General features: G+C 35.1%; 1 protein-coding gene across 1 annotated transcript in view; it reads left to right on the forward strand.

The window, feature by feature from the left end:
• Positions 1-12,474: 12,474 nt before the first annotated feature.
• The window catches only part of LOC308431144 (olfactory receptor 8B8-like), a gene marked incomplete at both ends in the record, with an annotated part of 46,388 nt that continues 42,511 nt past the window's right edge, over positions 12,475-16,351 (forward strand). The window contains one exon of the mRNA XM_080930503.1: positions 12,475-12,546. Coding sequence (XP_080786629.1) covers positions 12,475-12,546 — 72 coding nt within the window. The remainder of the gene's footprint in view (positions 12,547-16,351) is intronic.

Raw genomic sequence — 16,351 nt, forward strand, 5'->3', positions numbered from 1 at the left:
CTCTTGTATTTAGAGCATAGATGCTCATGATTGAGAGTTCTTCTTGATAGAGTTTTTTTTTCTTTGATGAGTAAAAAGTGTTCTTTCTTGTCTTTTTTGATGACTTTTGTTTGAAAATCTATTTGATTTTATATTAAGATGGCTACTCCAGCTTGTTTCTTGGGGCCATTTGCTTGGAAATTTTTTTTCCCAAACATTAACTCTGAAGTAGTGTCTGTCTTTGTAGCTGGGATGAGTTTCCTCTATGCAGCAAAATGATGGATCCTGTTCATGTATCCATTCTGAGAATCTTCGTCTTTTTATTGGGAAATTGAGTCCACTGATGTTAAGAGAAATTATGGAATAGTTATTGTTGTTTCCTGCTATTTTTATTTTTAGTTGTAGAGTTATGTTTGTGTGCTTTTCTTCCTTGTTGTTTGTTGCAAGAGGATTAGTTTCTCAATTTTCTTATGGCAAATTCCTGCTTTTTCTGGTGGAGTGTTTCATCTTTAATTTTTTTGTAGGCTGGAATTGTGGACAAATATTGTGCAAATTTCTTTTTGTCCTGGAATATCTTGGTTTCTTCATCTATGGTGATCGAGAGTTTTGCTGGATTCAGTAATCTGGGTTGGAACTTTTTTTTTCTTTTAGGGTCTGTATTATGTCAGTCCAGGATCTTATAGCTTTCATAGTCTCTGTTGAAAATTCTGATGTAATTCTGATTGGTCTACCTTTATATTTTCCTGTCCTTTTTTGCCTTTCTGCTTTTAGTACTCCTTTTTTGTTTCTTTGTTTGTTTTGAGTATTTGTTGTTTCAACTATTGTGTTGGGAAGAATTTCTTGGTCCAGTCTATTTGGGGTTCTGTGGGTTTCTTGTTTGTTCATGGCCCTCTCTCTCTCTCTCTCTCTCTCTCTCTCTCTCTCTCTCTCTCTCTCTCTCTCTCTCTCTTAGGTTAGGGAAGTTTTCTTCTATAATTTTGTTGAAGATATTTACTGTGCCTTTCATTTGATATTCTTCACCCTCTTCTACACCTATTATCCTTAGGTTTGGTCTTCTCATTGTGTCCTGGATTTCCTGGATGTTTTGGGTTAAAATCTTTTTGATTTCTGTATTTTCTCTGATTGTGATGTCAATGATTTCTACAGTATCTTCTGCTTCTTAGGTTCTTTCCTCCATCTCCTGTATTCTGTTGGTGATGCTAGCTAACATCTATGGCCCCCAGTGTCTTTTCTAGGTTTTTTGAACTCCAGGGATGTTTCCTTTTGTTTTCTTCATTGTTTCTATTTCCGTTTTCAATTCCTTCACCTGGTTGCTTGTGCTTTCTTTAGCTCTTTAAGTGATTTTTGTGTTTCTTCTTTAAAAGCTTCAAATTAATTTTATGTATTCTCCTGGTTTTTCTGTACTTACTTTAAGTGTGTTATTTATGCACTTCTCAAAGTTCTCCATCATCATTGTGAAGTATGGTTTTAAGTCTAACTCTTATTTTTCTGGTGAGTTGGGATATCCACTATTTGCAGTGGTGGAAAGACTGGGTTCTGATATTGCCAGGTTGTCTTGGTTTCCGTTTCTTAGAGTCTAGCGCTTGCCACTTGCCATCTTCTTTTAGATGATGCTACATGATCTTGTTGTCTCTTATTGGAGGTTTGCTCTCTTGTGGGTCTGTGGGCCTGTGGTCTCCAGAAGGCGTTTGCCCTTGGGTGTTCCTCTTTCAGGGTAGGCTGCAAGTTCTGATGGCAGAGCCAATTCCTGATGTACCTTAGCAGGTTCTGTCCTTGGGCTGGAAGTGTACACTTTCAGAAAGTACCACTTCCTGAGCTTCAAGAGTTTTGGGTTACCTTTTCCAGGGTACACAGTGGGTAGAAGAAGTTTACTCACCCTTCCACTTAGGAGGGAGAGCACTCCTGAAGCACTTCTTAGCTCCCAGTGACCTGTTGGTAGGCAGCTGGTCCTGGTTAATTTGGGCCAGTTCTGGCCTTGGGCCAGAAGTGTGCAATACCAGGCAATACTGCTGCAAGTGCTGTGAGAGTTCTGGGCAGCCTCTCCTGGGATGCACAGTGGACAGAAGAAGTTGACTCACCCTTCCACTTAGGATGGAGAGTGGTCTTGCAGCTCTTGCATGCTTCCATTGACCTGTTGGCAAGATGCCATTCCTGATGAAACTGGGCAATCAATTTTTATACCCATTTTCTCCCTCATCTTCCTGATATGATTTAATAAGAATTGCTATTGAGTAGATATACATTCTTAAAAAAATAGACAGGACTGATTTTCATATAAAATTTCAGATTTGTGATTCTTGCAAGACTTTTATATCATCACTTTTAAAGGTTAATAATAAAGTACTTAATACTTTCTTTTTAACTGCAAATTGCTGCATGACAGTTGGAGAAACTGTTTAAGAATCTTAACTTGCTTGTTCCCACATTTTGTTAATTCATATCATGAATGCACATGGGTTCTTTGGGATACATTGGTTTCTTTACCAATGGTATTTAATGTTACTTCTTGTAAGGCACTGTGCACATACTGTTTTTTCACAGTCATTTTCTAGAAAAAAAGTAGAACATAATCATCTTGTAATTTTATACTGTTTGAATGATTTTGCTGTGATATATAAGCTATGGAAGCAAGAGTAAATTCATGGTAACCTTGTCTCTCTTGCGCTCTCTGTATGCGTGTATATATGTATACATATATGAATATGTATGTATAAGAAAAGTTTGTATAATAGTGTATTGTAACTTTGTTCCATCCATTATATCTGTATGTATTTATGTGTAAAGGTTGTGTGGGTGTATGTTGGAGCTTACTCTATTTACCAACTCTGTGTATCTCTGTGTATGTACATGTATGCACGTATGTATACATGAGAATATTTGGAGCCAGCTTGTTATAATTTTGTTGCACTCACCCACCAGGTGTATGTATATATGTGTATATTTGAAATGCTTAAGTTTTTTTTTTTTTTTTTTTTTTTCTGGAGCTTTGCTACATACACTCAATGAGTGAATATGTATGTCTGTCCATTCATTTGCCTGTCTGTCTGATTGTATGTATGTATGTATGAATGAATGTTTGCATGTATGTACCTATTAGTATTCTAAAGATAATAGAGTCTACATTTTGCCTCATTCACTTAATATTCATGTGTTTATATGACTTTTCTCTCTTTCTTTTTCTTTCTTGCAACCCCAAAAAGTTAAAGGAATTCAGAGATTTTTAATGCCCTCGTGGAGGGTCAGCCCAAATAAATTAAACTGGTTTCCATCAGAGAAATTTATGCTGAATAATTTGTTTAATAAGTGGCATAAGCAGCAGCCTCCTTGGTATCTAAAGCGACCCCTGTCAGCAACTTTCAGTTTTCCCCATGGATATCAAAGCTGGTAAATGGCAAACCCACATTCATAATTGCATGATTGTCAGTACCATGTACTAAGCTTTATATTTATAAGGGCAGGAATTAAATGAAATTCAAAAATCAATATTAATAAATCAAAGAGAGAGTCAAAGGCACTGCCACACATTTTCCATATCAAAACTACTGTTGATATCTTCAATATATTCAGTTTACATATTTTACTATACTTCATGTCTTTGTTTCAATTTCCTAAGTACACTGCTTTAACTAGTAGAAAGAGCTAAGTGTTTTTCTTTAATCTCTAAACACCTCGTGAGATGACAAGGAGTCCTCAGAAGAAACCTGGGCCATACAGTTCCTAGCCAAGCTCAACTCAAGAGATAGAGAAAAATTAAGATTGTTTCCTGTCAATCAGTGTTCTTTCTTCATTACTTTTCTGGCACTGTGACAGAATACTTGAGAAAATTATTTTAATGGAAAAAAAGATTGTGATTGGGAGATGACCCAGTGTGCAAACTACATGGGTGCAAATCTGGAAACCTGAGTTTGAGTCATCCAAGTCTATATAATAAGGTGGTTATGGTAGAGCTGTTTTTAATCCCAGTGCTTGTGGACAAAAACACAGGATGCCAAGAGATTACTGATCAGCACATTTAGACAATGGTTTAGCTCCATGTTCCCTGAGAAATACTACCTCCCAAGTGAGGTGGACAGTGATCCAGAAAGACACATGTTTTTTCCAGAACAGGTGTCTATGACAGATGGCTGCACTACAGATTTTAAATGAGTAAGTTCAATATGTTTGCAACAGGTGACAATAAAAGGACATTAGCAAACTTTGTGCTCAGTCCCAAAATTCCCCAAAGACCACTAGAAATCAACTCATATGCAAAAGCAAAGAGTTTTTATTCAAGGTTGAGATCATACCCTCAAACTCATCAGATGCAGCAGAGTAGCACAGTAGGCCCCTAGCACATAAGGTTCAGTTTTACTTCAGTTACAACAGGGTGAGTGGCTTATCATTTTGGCAGTTACATGACCGGCTCACAATAATTGCAGTTGGCTTAAGGAACCTATTTATATCTATCTATAGCCTGTAGAAAGTTAGGTATTTTCATGCTTGTGGCCCATGTCTAGGGTAGTTACTTCCTGGAACAATTTGTCAGTTTTTCTATAATTATAGTTTAACCTGAGAATGGGTTCTACTTTATAAAATGATAGCCTAGTTGCAAGATGGAACATATCTTATCTTATTGGACATCTTTTTTTTTTATATAAAATAACTTTATTTTACAAAACAAAGATAAATGTACATACTTTAAACATTTTTTGCTTAAAATTATACATTTTGTGTCAGTACTTTTTTTCAGATTTTAATATAATTTTTACATAATCCTATATGAATATATTTTTTTAGCCAGTACTTGATTTTTTTCAAGGTTTGATTGTATGCCTTGAAAACTTAATAGTTACAATGAGCTAAAGTACATGTAAAACAAAATGTAACATGGAAATAATTAAAGTTTTCTTGTTTTGTAAATATTTTTTTTGTTTTGTTTTGTTTTCTTTATTTCTTGGACTTCATACAGTCTGTGAGTTGTTTCTGGGGAAGTGCAAGCCTCTGGGGTTAGCATCCCACTATCAGTGACTGCATATTATGTCTGTTCTTTTGTGACTGGGTTATCTCACTCAGGATGATATTCTCTAGATGCAGCCATTTTCTTAAGAATTTGGTTAAGTCATTGTTTCTGGTGGCTGAGTAGTATTCCATTTTGTATATGTACCACAATTTTTGTATCCATTCATCTTCTGAAGGACATCTGGGTTCCTTCCAGCTTCTGGCTATTATAAATAGAGCCACTATGAACATTGTGGTGCATATATCTTTGTTGTGTATTAAAGTGTCTCTGGGGTATATGCCCAGAAGTGGAATAGCTGGGTCTTCAGGTAGTACTATATCCAATTTTCTGAGGTATCGCCAGACAGATTTCCAGAGTGGTTGTATTAGCTTGTAACCCCACCAACAGTGGAGAAGTGTTCCTCTTTTTCCGCAGCCTCGCCAGCATCCGCTGTCATCTGAGTTTTGAATCTTGGCCAATCTGACTGGTGTGAGGTGGAATCTCAGGGTTGTTTTGATTTGCATTTCCCTGATGGCTAAGGATGTGGAGCACTTCCTCATATGTTTTTCGGCCATTCGGTGTTCCTCAACAGAAAACGTTTTGTTAAGCTCTGTACCCCAGTTGTTAATAGGGTTATTTGATTCTCTGGTGTCTAGCTTTTTGAGTTCCTTTTACACCTTGGATATTAGGCCTCTATCTGATGTGGTGTTGGTAAAGATCCTTTCCCATTCTGTTGGTTGCCGTTTTGTTTTCTTGATGATGTTCTTAGCTTTACAGAAACTTTGCAATCTCATTAAGTCCCATTTGTTAATCTTTGACCTTAGAGCTTGAGCCATTGGTGTTTTGTTCAGGAAATTTTCTCTTGTACCTATGTGTTCTAAAGTTTTCCCTACTTTCTCATCTAATAGTTTCAGTGTATCTGGTTTAATGTGGAGATCTTTGATCCACTTACACTTGAGCTTTGTACAAGGAGATAAGAAAGGGTCTATTTTCATTCTTTTGCATGCTGAGTGCCAGTTGGACCAGCACCATTTGTTGAATAGGCTGTCCTTTTTCCATTGAATGTTTACTGATCCTTTGTCAAAAATCAGGTGACCATATATATGAGGGCTCATTTATGGATCTTCTATTCTATTCCATTGATCCACATTCCTATTTCTATACCAGTACCATTCAGTTTTCAGCACAATTGCCTTGTAATATAGCTTGAGGTCAGGGATAGTGATTTCCGCAGATGTTTTATTGTTGTTGAGGATGGATTTAGCTATTCTAGGTCTTTTGTTATTCCATATGAAATTGCACATTGATCTTTCCAATTCCATGAAGAACTGATTTGGAATTTTGATAGGGATTGCATTGAATCTGTAGATTGCTTTTGGTAGGATGGCCATTTTTAAGATGTTGATCTTTCCAATCCATGAGCATGAGAGATCTTTCCATTTTCTGAGATCCTCCTCAATTTCTTTCTTTAGAAGTTTGAAGTTCTTGTCATACAGTTCCTACACTTGCTTAGTTAGAGTCACACCAAGGTATTTCATAGTTTTTGTGATGATTGTGAAGGGTACCTTTTCCCTAATTTCTTTCTCCACATGTTTGTTCTTTGAGTATAGGAAGGCTACTAATTTGTTTGAGTTAATTTTGTATCCAGCCTCTTTGCTGAACTTGTTTATCAGCTGTAGGAGTTCTCTGGTGGAATTTTTGGGGTCACTCAAGTACACTATCATGTCATCGGCAAAGAGTGATGTTTTTATCTCTTTCTTTCCGATTTGTATCCCCTTGATCTCCTTTTGCTGTCTAATTGCTCCAGCCAGTACTTCCAGTACTATGTTGAATAGGTAGGGGGAGAGTGGGCAGCCTTGTCGAGTCCCTGATTTTAGTGGGATTGCTTCAAGTTTCTCGCCATTAAGTTTGATGTTGGCTGTTGGTTTGCTGTATATTGCTTTTATTATGTTTAGGTATGGGCCTTTGATTCCTGTTCTTTCCAGGACTTTTAACATGAGGGGGTGTAGGATTTTGCTTATTGGACTTCTTTATTCCCTCTTTACAATTACCTAAGTAAGCCCCAATCATGGATGTGGAATCATGTTTCTACTGTGCTGTGGAGGAAAGTGAGTGGAAACAACATACTTCCGTAATCATATCCACTGGGACAGAAGTAGTAACATCTCTTCTGGTGGTGTACTTGACTGGAAATTGTCCTGTTGTTCTTGTAGCATCTTCTCATTCTCCTAGTCCCTAGTTTCATGAAGGTGATCTGGGTTTCTAACAGTTAATATTCATGGAACAGGGAAAGGTAACATTTCACCTTTCAGTCTAGTTTGCTTCATTTTCCCATTGTGGGGTTTATTTGTAAGCTCAGATGTCAAGTTGAACCTTGTTTTTCTCCTAACACTGGCTCTTTTTACTTCCTATGCACTTCTTCTTCTATCTGCAGGCTCTCTAAGTACTTATTCAATTCTGCATTATTCTCTAACAAAAGAGAAATGTGAGCTTTCCCACCAATCCTTTTCAAAAGAAAATATGTGAAGAATACAAAGCAAAACCAGAAAATCCCACTGAGAACAAGGTAGGAGCACACCAAGCAGCCACCACTGCTATTTTGACAACATCCTTAAAGAACACTGGAAGCCCCCCCCACATTCTTTTATTTTTTCTCTAAGAGTTGGAAATAGAGTCAGACCCATTATAACTAAGTCATTTTGGACACCATCTGTAGGTTTAGATTTTTCCTTTAATAACAGTTCGCAAAATTCTTATCCTCCATTTCTAGCTCACCGTCTAAAAATAGAGGAGGTAAGATGGTAGCTAGGACAAGGGGATGTCAATACATTTAGAAGTAGTACCTTCAGTTAATCCCAATCTCTTTTGTCAGGTGCTCACAGTCAAGATCAATAGTGTCAAAATACCAACAGTATGACCAAAAAAAAAAAAAAAAAAAAAAAAAAAAAAAAAATCAGCAGCACAGTACTATCCACCTGAAATAGCCAGGCATCTTATGAACTAGCACAAGTTACTAGTAGTGACCTATTTCTCCAGAAATCCAGGAGAAGTTCTTTGCCATGCCCCTGTTAATAAAGTGAAGATAAGGGAAGACTTGAGACTAAAAATGAAAGGTACAGCTTGCTATTCAAGGGCCCCATCAGTGACTCTTGGGTCCTACTTTAACTCTCCAGAAAATTCACATGTCCTCTCATGGGACTTGACACAACAAAAAATCATGTCTACTTTAGCAAAATACCACATGATTCTGCATCTCATGACAAAACCAGCAATTTCAATTTCAATTACAATCAAAATTCCAATATATTTTTTACAGACCTCAATAAAGCAATTGTAAACTTCACATAGAAAAACAAAAAGACCCATGAAAACCAAAACAATCCTGAATAGTTAAAGAACTTCAAGAGAAATCACCATCCCTGACTTCAAGCTGTCCTACAGAGCAAAGCCAGCATGGTTTTGGTACAGAAAAAGACAGGTGGATCAATGGAGAAAAATTGAAGACCCATAAGTAAACACACATGCCAATGAACACTTGATTTTAGACAAAGAAGCTAGAATCATACAGTGAATAAAGGAAAGCATCTTCAACATTTAAGGCTGGTTTGACTAGGTAACTTCATGTAGAAGAATGCAAATGGAAACATACTTGTCACACTTTGCACCAAGTTCAAGACTAAGTGGATGAAAATCCTCAACATATAACCAGATAAATGGAATCTAATAGAAGAGAAAATGAAAAATATCTTTGAATACATTAGGATATTTAAAGTCCATATTTTATCTTTGGTATGTCTCATTTCTTATTACTTGTGTTGACCTTCTTTAGTAAGTTTCTGCCACCACCATTACTCAAACTTTACCAAATATTGAGACATATAGAGTCCACTGCTAGTGTCAGGACATACAGAAGAGGAAATTACTACAACTCTGGGGATCCAGAGTACCTGGAAGAGATGTCAACAAGAGAAGATTAATCTTCTGCATGGTCTTGGATTTCTACCCTCCTGGTTACAAGGAACCAGAGAATCAGCTTATCTAATTAAGTGCATAACTACATGCTTTTGTGATTATTTCATCTTCTTCTCATATTATTTATGTTCATTTTTTGTTACTGATTCATTAATTTAATTATTTACATCACAGATTTTACACCTTCCTATGTCCTGGTAACACACTGCAATGTTCTTCCCACCATCTCCTATCCTCCCTACCTCTAAGAGGGTGCTCTCCACTACCATCCCTTTGTGTATTGAATTTTTGTTGTTGGAGGTGGTGGTAATGTTTTGGTTTGGTTTTGTAAACTTGACCCAACAAAAAAATTTGGGAAGAGAAAATTTTAACTGGAAAATGCCTCCATACTATTCACTATAGTCAAGTTTGTTATTGTTTTGAATACCAATCTGTGCCCACCATGGGACGGATCATCCTTTGGAAGGTGATTTAGAGTTGTGACATGATTCCACGGCTATTAGTTTTCATTTAATTTGCAAAAAGTCTATGAATCCTTTAATTTAAAATTTCACATTTCTTAAGAAGCTCAAATATAGGAGGTCCATTAATTATCTTCAGTTGCCATTATTATATCAAAGTTAATGTGAACTTGACCTCCTTGTCTTTAAATTTTATATTAGAATTGTACAATAATTCCATAGTCTTGTAAAGGTTTCTGACTTCACACTTTAATCCTTTGCTGAAAACGTGACATCATTGGAAATGATTCCCATTATTATATAATTTTAAAGGTCTTGTTACCATTTATTTTACAGTGAAGGTTAATAGGCTGTGTTTATTGTATTTTACCATATTTTCTTGCTGAAGATGAAATCTAGAGCCTCCTATACTATGGTAGGAATAAATTTTACTTCTTAGCCTTATTTTTATATATTGAGATATTTTACTACATAAACACTAAGAAGGATTTATCATTGCAAATCTTAAACTATAACACATAATAATTATCAAATATTTTAAATAATTTGTTTTTCCTGGGCATAGTTTCCAATCATTCTCATTTGCCACATATCAAAAGTTTCTGGTTGTGCCTTAATATTCCTTTCAAACCATTTCATATATTCCTCCTGACCTTGATCCTGTCTCCTTTAGCACATCCGTTGTTGTAAAGCAAATGTTATATTTGTTTTCATATTGCATAATGCATAGAGAATATATGTGAGAAAAGATGATTTTACTGATGTGTTCACAACTATGAGTTACTTTTGAAAACATGAAATCTACCTTGGCCAGAATATTAGGAACTTGGTATTTCTACTTTAGTGGGAAATTATTGAAGTCTAAGTCTATAATGAAATATGTTTCTCCTAAAAAGGAAGCAAAGAAATTTTCCTGGCACAAGATTGAATTTAATTAATCAACTCTAGTGGATCGTGTTATCATGCTAATTATGTTATCCAAAAATCTGTTTGCACTGTCCTGCACTTAGGCTAAAGGAAGCCTGTCCCCAGTTGCTCTGACTGGGAAATAAAGTTTCCAGTGACCAATAGCTGGACAGGTAGTCAGATGGCGAGATTTTTAGGATTCTGGAATTCAAGAAATGCAAAGAACAAAGGGGGGAATCCTCCATGAGGGGGGTGCAGGACTGACTATTTAGCAGGGAGGTGCAGGAAGAAGAGAAGATTAGATTTGGAACAACCTGCTGGTTTAGGCCAGTAACATAGTTAGGTTTGAAGAAAGTAAACAGGACATTCAAGAATGAATTTATAGAAAATGCAAAATCTTAAAAATTCTACAACACATAACACTGTTTTGGAGGACTAACAAAATAAGTTTTGTAGATTCACTCTAAGGAGAGCAAACTTTAAAAAAATGATTTGAGATATATGTCATGAGGAACATTACCTGAATTGTGTTACTATATTTACATGAAATAATTAGGGGTTTCTATATATCATTATTAATAGAGACTTCTGAACAATAGGGGAAATCATCAAAACAATAGCTATCCCTGAGGAAAGAAAACTTATTGGAAATTGAGAGTTCAAAATTGGCTTGAGTGGAGAATATGCCCAATCCCCTTAGAGAAATGTGTGCACAACTCAAATCCCCAAGATATGAATTACCCATCATGGTATAGTATAAAATTGCTATGATCTCATGCTCTTTTTATATTGACCTTCCATTCTTGAGAATCCTGAGTAAGCTTCGACCTTGGAAACAGTCATGTATAGTATGTCACTAAACTCATTTGATGGGTGTGTTTTCTCAGTGGCTAGTGGGATAATAGAAAGAATGCTCATTTCCTACCAGTGGTATAGTAGATCAATATTTAGTATTTTAAACTATGAGAAAGTTTATAAACATGGAGCATTTAGTGTGCTGTATATTAGAATAAAATGTGCCAATACTGTTGAGCCAAATTGTTTATCAAGGAAGAAAGGAGTAAATAGCAAAGCAAGCTTTGAACACAGTCACATTAATTTCATGGCTTTTAAAACAACTTAATTGAGATAGCTTAAATAGTTTCATATACATATATACATATACATACATATAATTTTTGCAATTCATTTTGAAATAACTTTTTAATGGAATTAACTAGCATATATTCCCTTTTATTCATTGTAAAGCATCATTTCAATGAAGCTAAGGCATATGCTCTGTTTAATATTTAGAAAGAATTTGTGTGTGTGTGTGTGTGTGTGTGTGTGTGTGTCTGTGTGCGTGTGTGTGAGTGCATGTGTGTAAGAAGAACCTTATTTTATATTGTATCATGTTAAGAAGTCTGGATGTGCAGTGTGGCATATCATTTTCACTGATATGTTGAATAGTCTAGGGACTAATCATATTGGATAATCGAACTTAATTTAATTTTGATCAGAATCACCTAATACTTGCTTCCGGGGTTTCAACAGACATCACTATACTCTCTTTCTGTGAACTTAAATTGCGATTTCATATGTAGTTCAATTCATGAAATATATCCCCAAATGTGCTTTATTTTAGTGACTTCAATCTGATACAGTTCAAGAACCAGAATTGTGCCATTTTTCTCCTCATTTTCAAAGCTCCTAAGATTCCAAAGAAATTTCCATATGGGTGACAGAGACAAGCAAATGAAGTGCTTTTCAGAGTCAGTAGATATTTCTGTAGTGATGCTTAAATTAGTGAGTTCTCTGTGCACGGACACTTCTCACACTATGGAACCTAATGCAACTGTAGCAGAATTTTCTCCATTCCTAGATTCTGGCTATTTTATTTTAAATTAGAATCAATGTTCATGGTTCTAACTCACCCAGAGTTCAGATTGTATGGGTAGTAAAAATCCAAGTGCTAGAGTTTCTATTTGTGTGACGCAGATGATAAAACAAAACAAAATATTGAGATAAGGTGAGGGCTATGCTGTTGTGTATATCACACTTCTTGCTTTCCCCTTGACTTCTAATGCCACCATCATAAGATTTGGCAGCTCTACTTGCAGTTCTGTAGAACACTGGTGGTAAGTCCTGTGTGATCCTATAATCCACCGTATTTATATTTCACAGAATATCTTTCAAAGGATGGCTTTGGCAAATGGCTCTGTGGTAACTGAATTCATTCTTTTGGGGTTAACAGACCAGCCTGACCTTCAAGTACCCCTCTTCCTGGTTTTTCTAGTTATGTACATGACAACTGCATTAGGGAATTTGACTTTAATTATTCTTATTGTGCTGAATTCTCACCTTCATACCCCTATGTATTTCTTTCTTTTTAATTTATCATTTATTGACTTTTTTTACTCTTCTGTAATTACACCAAAAATGCTGATGAACTTTCTTGTAATGAAAGATCATATCTCTTATGTGGAATGTATGATACAGTTATATTTCTTCTGTTTCTGTGTCATTTCTGAGTGTTACATTCTCACATCAATGGCCTATGATCGTTATGTGGCTATTTGCAATCCACTCTTGTATAACATTGTTATTTCTCCCAAGGTGTGTTCCTATCTCATAATTGTCTCATATTTGATGGGGTTTTCTGGTGCCATGATCCACACAGGGTGTGCCCTGAGACTGACCTTCTGTGATGGAAACACCATCAATCATTATTTCTGTGACCTCCTCCCTTTGCTGCAGCTCTCCTGCACCAGTACCTATGCCAATAAGTTAGCACTTTTCATTGTAACAGGAAAAGACATCATTGTGCCCACTGCTGTAATCTTTATTTCTTATGGCTTCATCATTTCAGGTATATTACAAATGAAGTCAATTAAGGGTATGTCAAAGGTTTTCAGCACCTGCAGCTCCCACATAATTGCTGTCACTCTGTTTTTTGGATCTGGTGCATTGATATATCTCAAACCCAACTCAGCTGTACCAATAAATAATGTAAAGACATCTTCGGTTATGTATACCATTGTAATTCCCATGTTGAATCCCTTAATTTATAGCTTGAGGAACAAAGATGTTAAACTTGCCTTGAGAAGAACTTTGAGCAAGAAAATCTTTTAATCAAAACTGGATTATCTTTTTGCTTATCACTTTAGCGCAGAGAACGTCCATTTTCATAAAGCTTTTATGGTCTTTCATATTAGATGTTTTAATTACAATGGAGAGAAATCACAGATTGATTATTTGCAGCTTTTATTCATAGTGTTTTTGTTGTTGTTGTTGTTGTTGTTTTTACCTTGGATAAAATTTTTCTTTAGTCATTTTTTTCTTTGTATAGTAATATAGAGTTTATTTTACTTGTTTCCTGTAATTATAGACATTATCCTAGAAAATAGTAAATGACTCTCATCATTGGTTAAAACAATATTAGTCAGCCTAGATACCATCTGGGAGTCATATGGTATCTGATATTTGAAATAAATGTAAGCATGTGTCATATATATACTCTTATCTTCCGTCTTCCACTTGGTGAGAACATGACACCTTCAGATCTTAATGTTTAATAGATCATCCTATATCTGAATTACTGATAAATTAAATATTACTCATGCTGTAGTAATAAATACTATGGGTTAAACATTCTTTTGTCATATGGTTGATACTTTTCAATTAAAGATAATCACAGGATTAGAGATCATCATTTTATATTTATTATATTATAATGATTCTTAAATTTAGTTATATTAATAATTTTAGAACACCTCAAGTTTCAAAAATGTATGTTCCAGAATGACACATTGCATTCTAACTTTTAGGTTCTGCTTTCATTCTGGCACCCTTTCTGTCTACAATATTTGGCTTACCTCATTAAATTGTTCTATAGAAACATCTTAAATTTTTTACATGATTTAGAAATTTGTTAGAGGGATTTTTGTTGCATCAATATTTCTTAAAGAGAATTTCTTGGTTGTTCTATCTATTTGGAAATAATATGATTGTTGTCTGAGAGTAGTTGGCAGAAGACAAGGCCAGGAAATAACTTCATTTATAAAAAGCATCTCAAATATCTTACAGTTACTTTTGGTGAAAGAATATGGTCTTGGGAAAATGCTAAACAATTAGGGAACAGGTTAAAAATATATCAACAACAAATACGAGATCTTAGTGTGGAGAATGATTAATAAAATAAAAAGGGGTTTCAGATGTGTGGATCTGTAGAACTTTACTATTGTGACTGCACACTACACTTCATAAAGGTTTAATAGCACTTACTGTCATGATGAATATATACCAGCAGAATTTTGAAAAATATTAGAGAAAGTAATGTGAATATTTGTATAGAATAAAAAAGAACAACTTAAGAAATTTTATAGTAAATTATATTTGAAACTTTATTAACCAGAAGGAATAATGTAATATAAAGAAAAATAATGCAAAATAGAGTTTTTAGAGTTTCTTTTGTAGCAGGTTATAGATTGATTGTTTTAAGGAATATCCCACAGTGCCTAATACTCTAAGACCATCTAACAACCACAGTTTAGGGAGATGATAGTCTTGTGCATTGAGCCTACTTTTTATAAGTATCTAACATCACATAGCAGTCTACCTCTAAATACCCACTCATGTAACCATAAACAAAAGCATATCACAATGACTTAAAAAACCTTGTGGAGAATGGATCTTTATGTGTGTCAGAAAACAGAGTGAATATGTACAAAATGAGATTCTTCAGACCTCTGTATGCCCACTGCATCATTTTCAAGGTACTCACATAAGACCAAATAGTCAAGAAGAAGAGATGCTTTATACAGCTGTACTTTTACTCCTAATAATTGGCTACTAATAGAGTGTGGAACGAAAGAGATTTTTGTTTGATTGGTACTTTTGATCCCACCAAGCTTGAATGATTAGCTCTAGCCTGATAGTCATATAGATACCTTGGCTTAATTTCTGAGGGTCACAAGACAAATAAGGAGACATAACTATGAGCAGGTTAAGTTTGTGGAAGTGGGGGACAGTGGGTTGGGATGATATGAATATTAGAAATGAGATTGGGCAGAATGCATTTTGTACATATGCTAAGTTATAAAAATACTCTAATATGATATTATGTTGACTTATGCTATTTAAGAATCAAAGGTTATGTGTAGAGGGTAAGGGGATCTTGATAGAACTAAATTACCCCTGCTTTCCTTGCAACCTTGTGCAATTTCCATATGTGATATAAAACAATAGATTATTTTGATATGAAAGCAACAGGAATCTGAAAGATACATTTGGTGAATAGGCCAAACCATGATGATGTGTTTTAAAGAAGCAATTAGTAGTCCCCCCCCCTCAGATAAAAGCATCCCAAAATGTAACCAAGCTGAATCTAATACTACTTTACAGTTAGACAAGTCTAAGATAATAGCAACCACAGTGACACTTGTTTATCTAGTGTTCATTTATGTTTAGGAACTGAAAAATTGAACCTAGATGTTTTGATGCAGAGCTTGGTTTAACTTTCAAGTTACTGTTCAAAAAGATCGCTTGTTTTCCATTTGATGGCATTCCAGTTAGCATGCTTGGTTTTCTCAATGATTTCTACTTGTATAAAAGACCCAAAGTAGAGGAATGATAGTAAGATAGTTCTTTTTTTGTACTGTACAAATAGCTGTTGGAAAAGTGTTTTATTTGTGGAGTAGTACATAATTTCAGTAAGAAAATAAGGTGTGTGATGTTGGGAGCATTTGTAGACAGAGAAGGGTTCAGTTCACTTGTGTTAGATTTAGATCACTAATGCATCATTCGACAGCCCTCCCTATTGTCTGTTTAATTTTCAGGAATTATCAACTTCTGCAATGATACCAATACTTTTTTGTTTATAGATTTTGTTTATAAAATTAATTTTAGAAGCATAAATGCAGTTTACAAACACTGAGGGGAGAAAAGTTTAGAGAAAAAAGTATAACTGATTCAGTTGTTAATCTTATTTAATGTATTAGATCTTTCAAAGAGGCACACAGTCTTTTTCAAAAACATGTATTTCCTAGCCTTATCATTAAAAATGATTGTATTTGTG

The sequence above is a fragment of the Micromys minutus genome (assembly GCF_963924665.1).
Source record: "Micromys minutus genome assembly, chromosome: 16".
In the NCBI taxonomy this organism is placed as follows: Eukaryota; Metazoa; Chordata; class Mammalia; order Rodentia; family Muridae; genus Micromys; species Micromys minutus.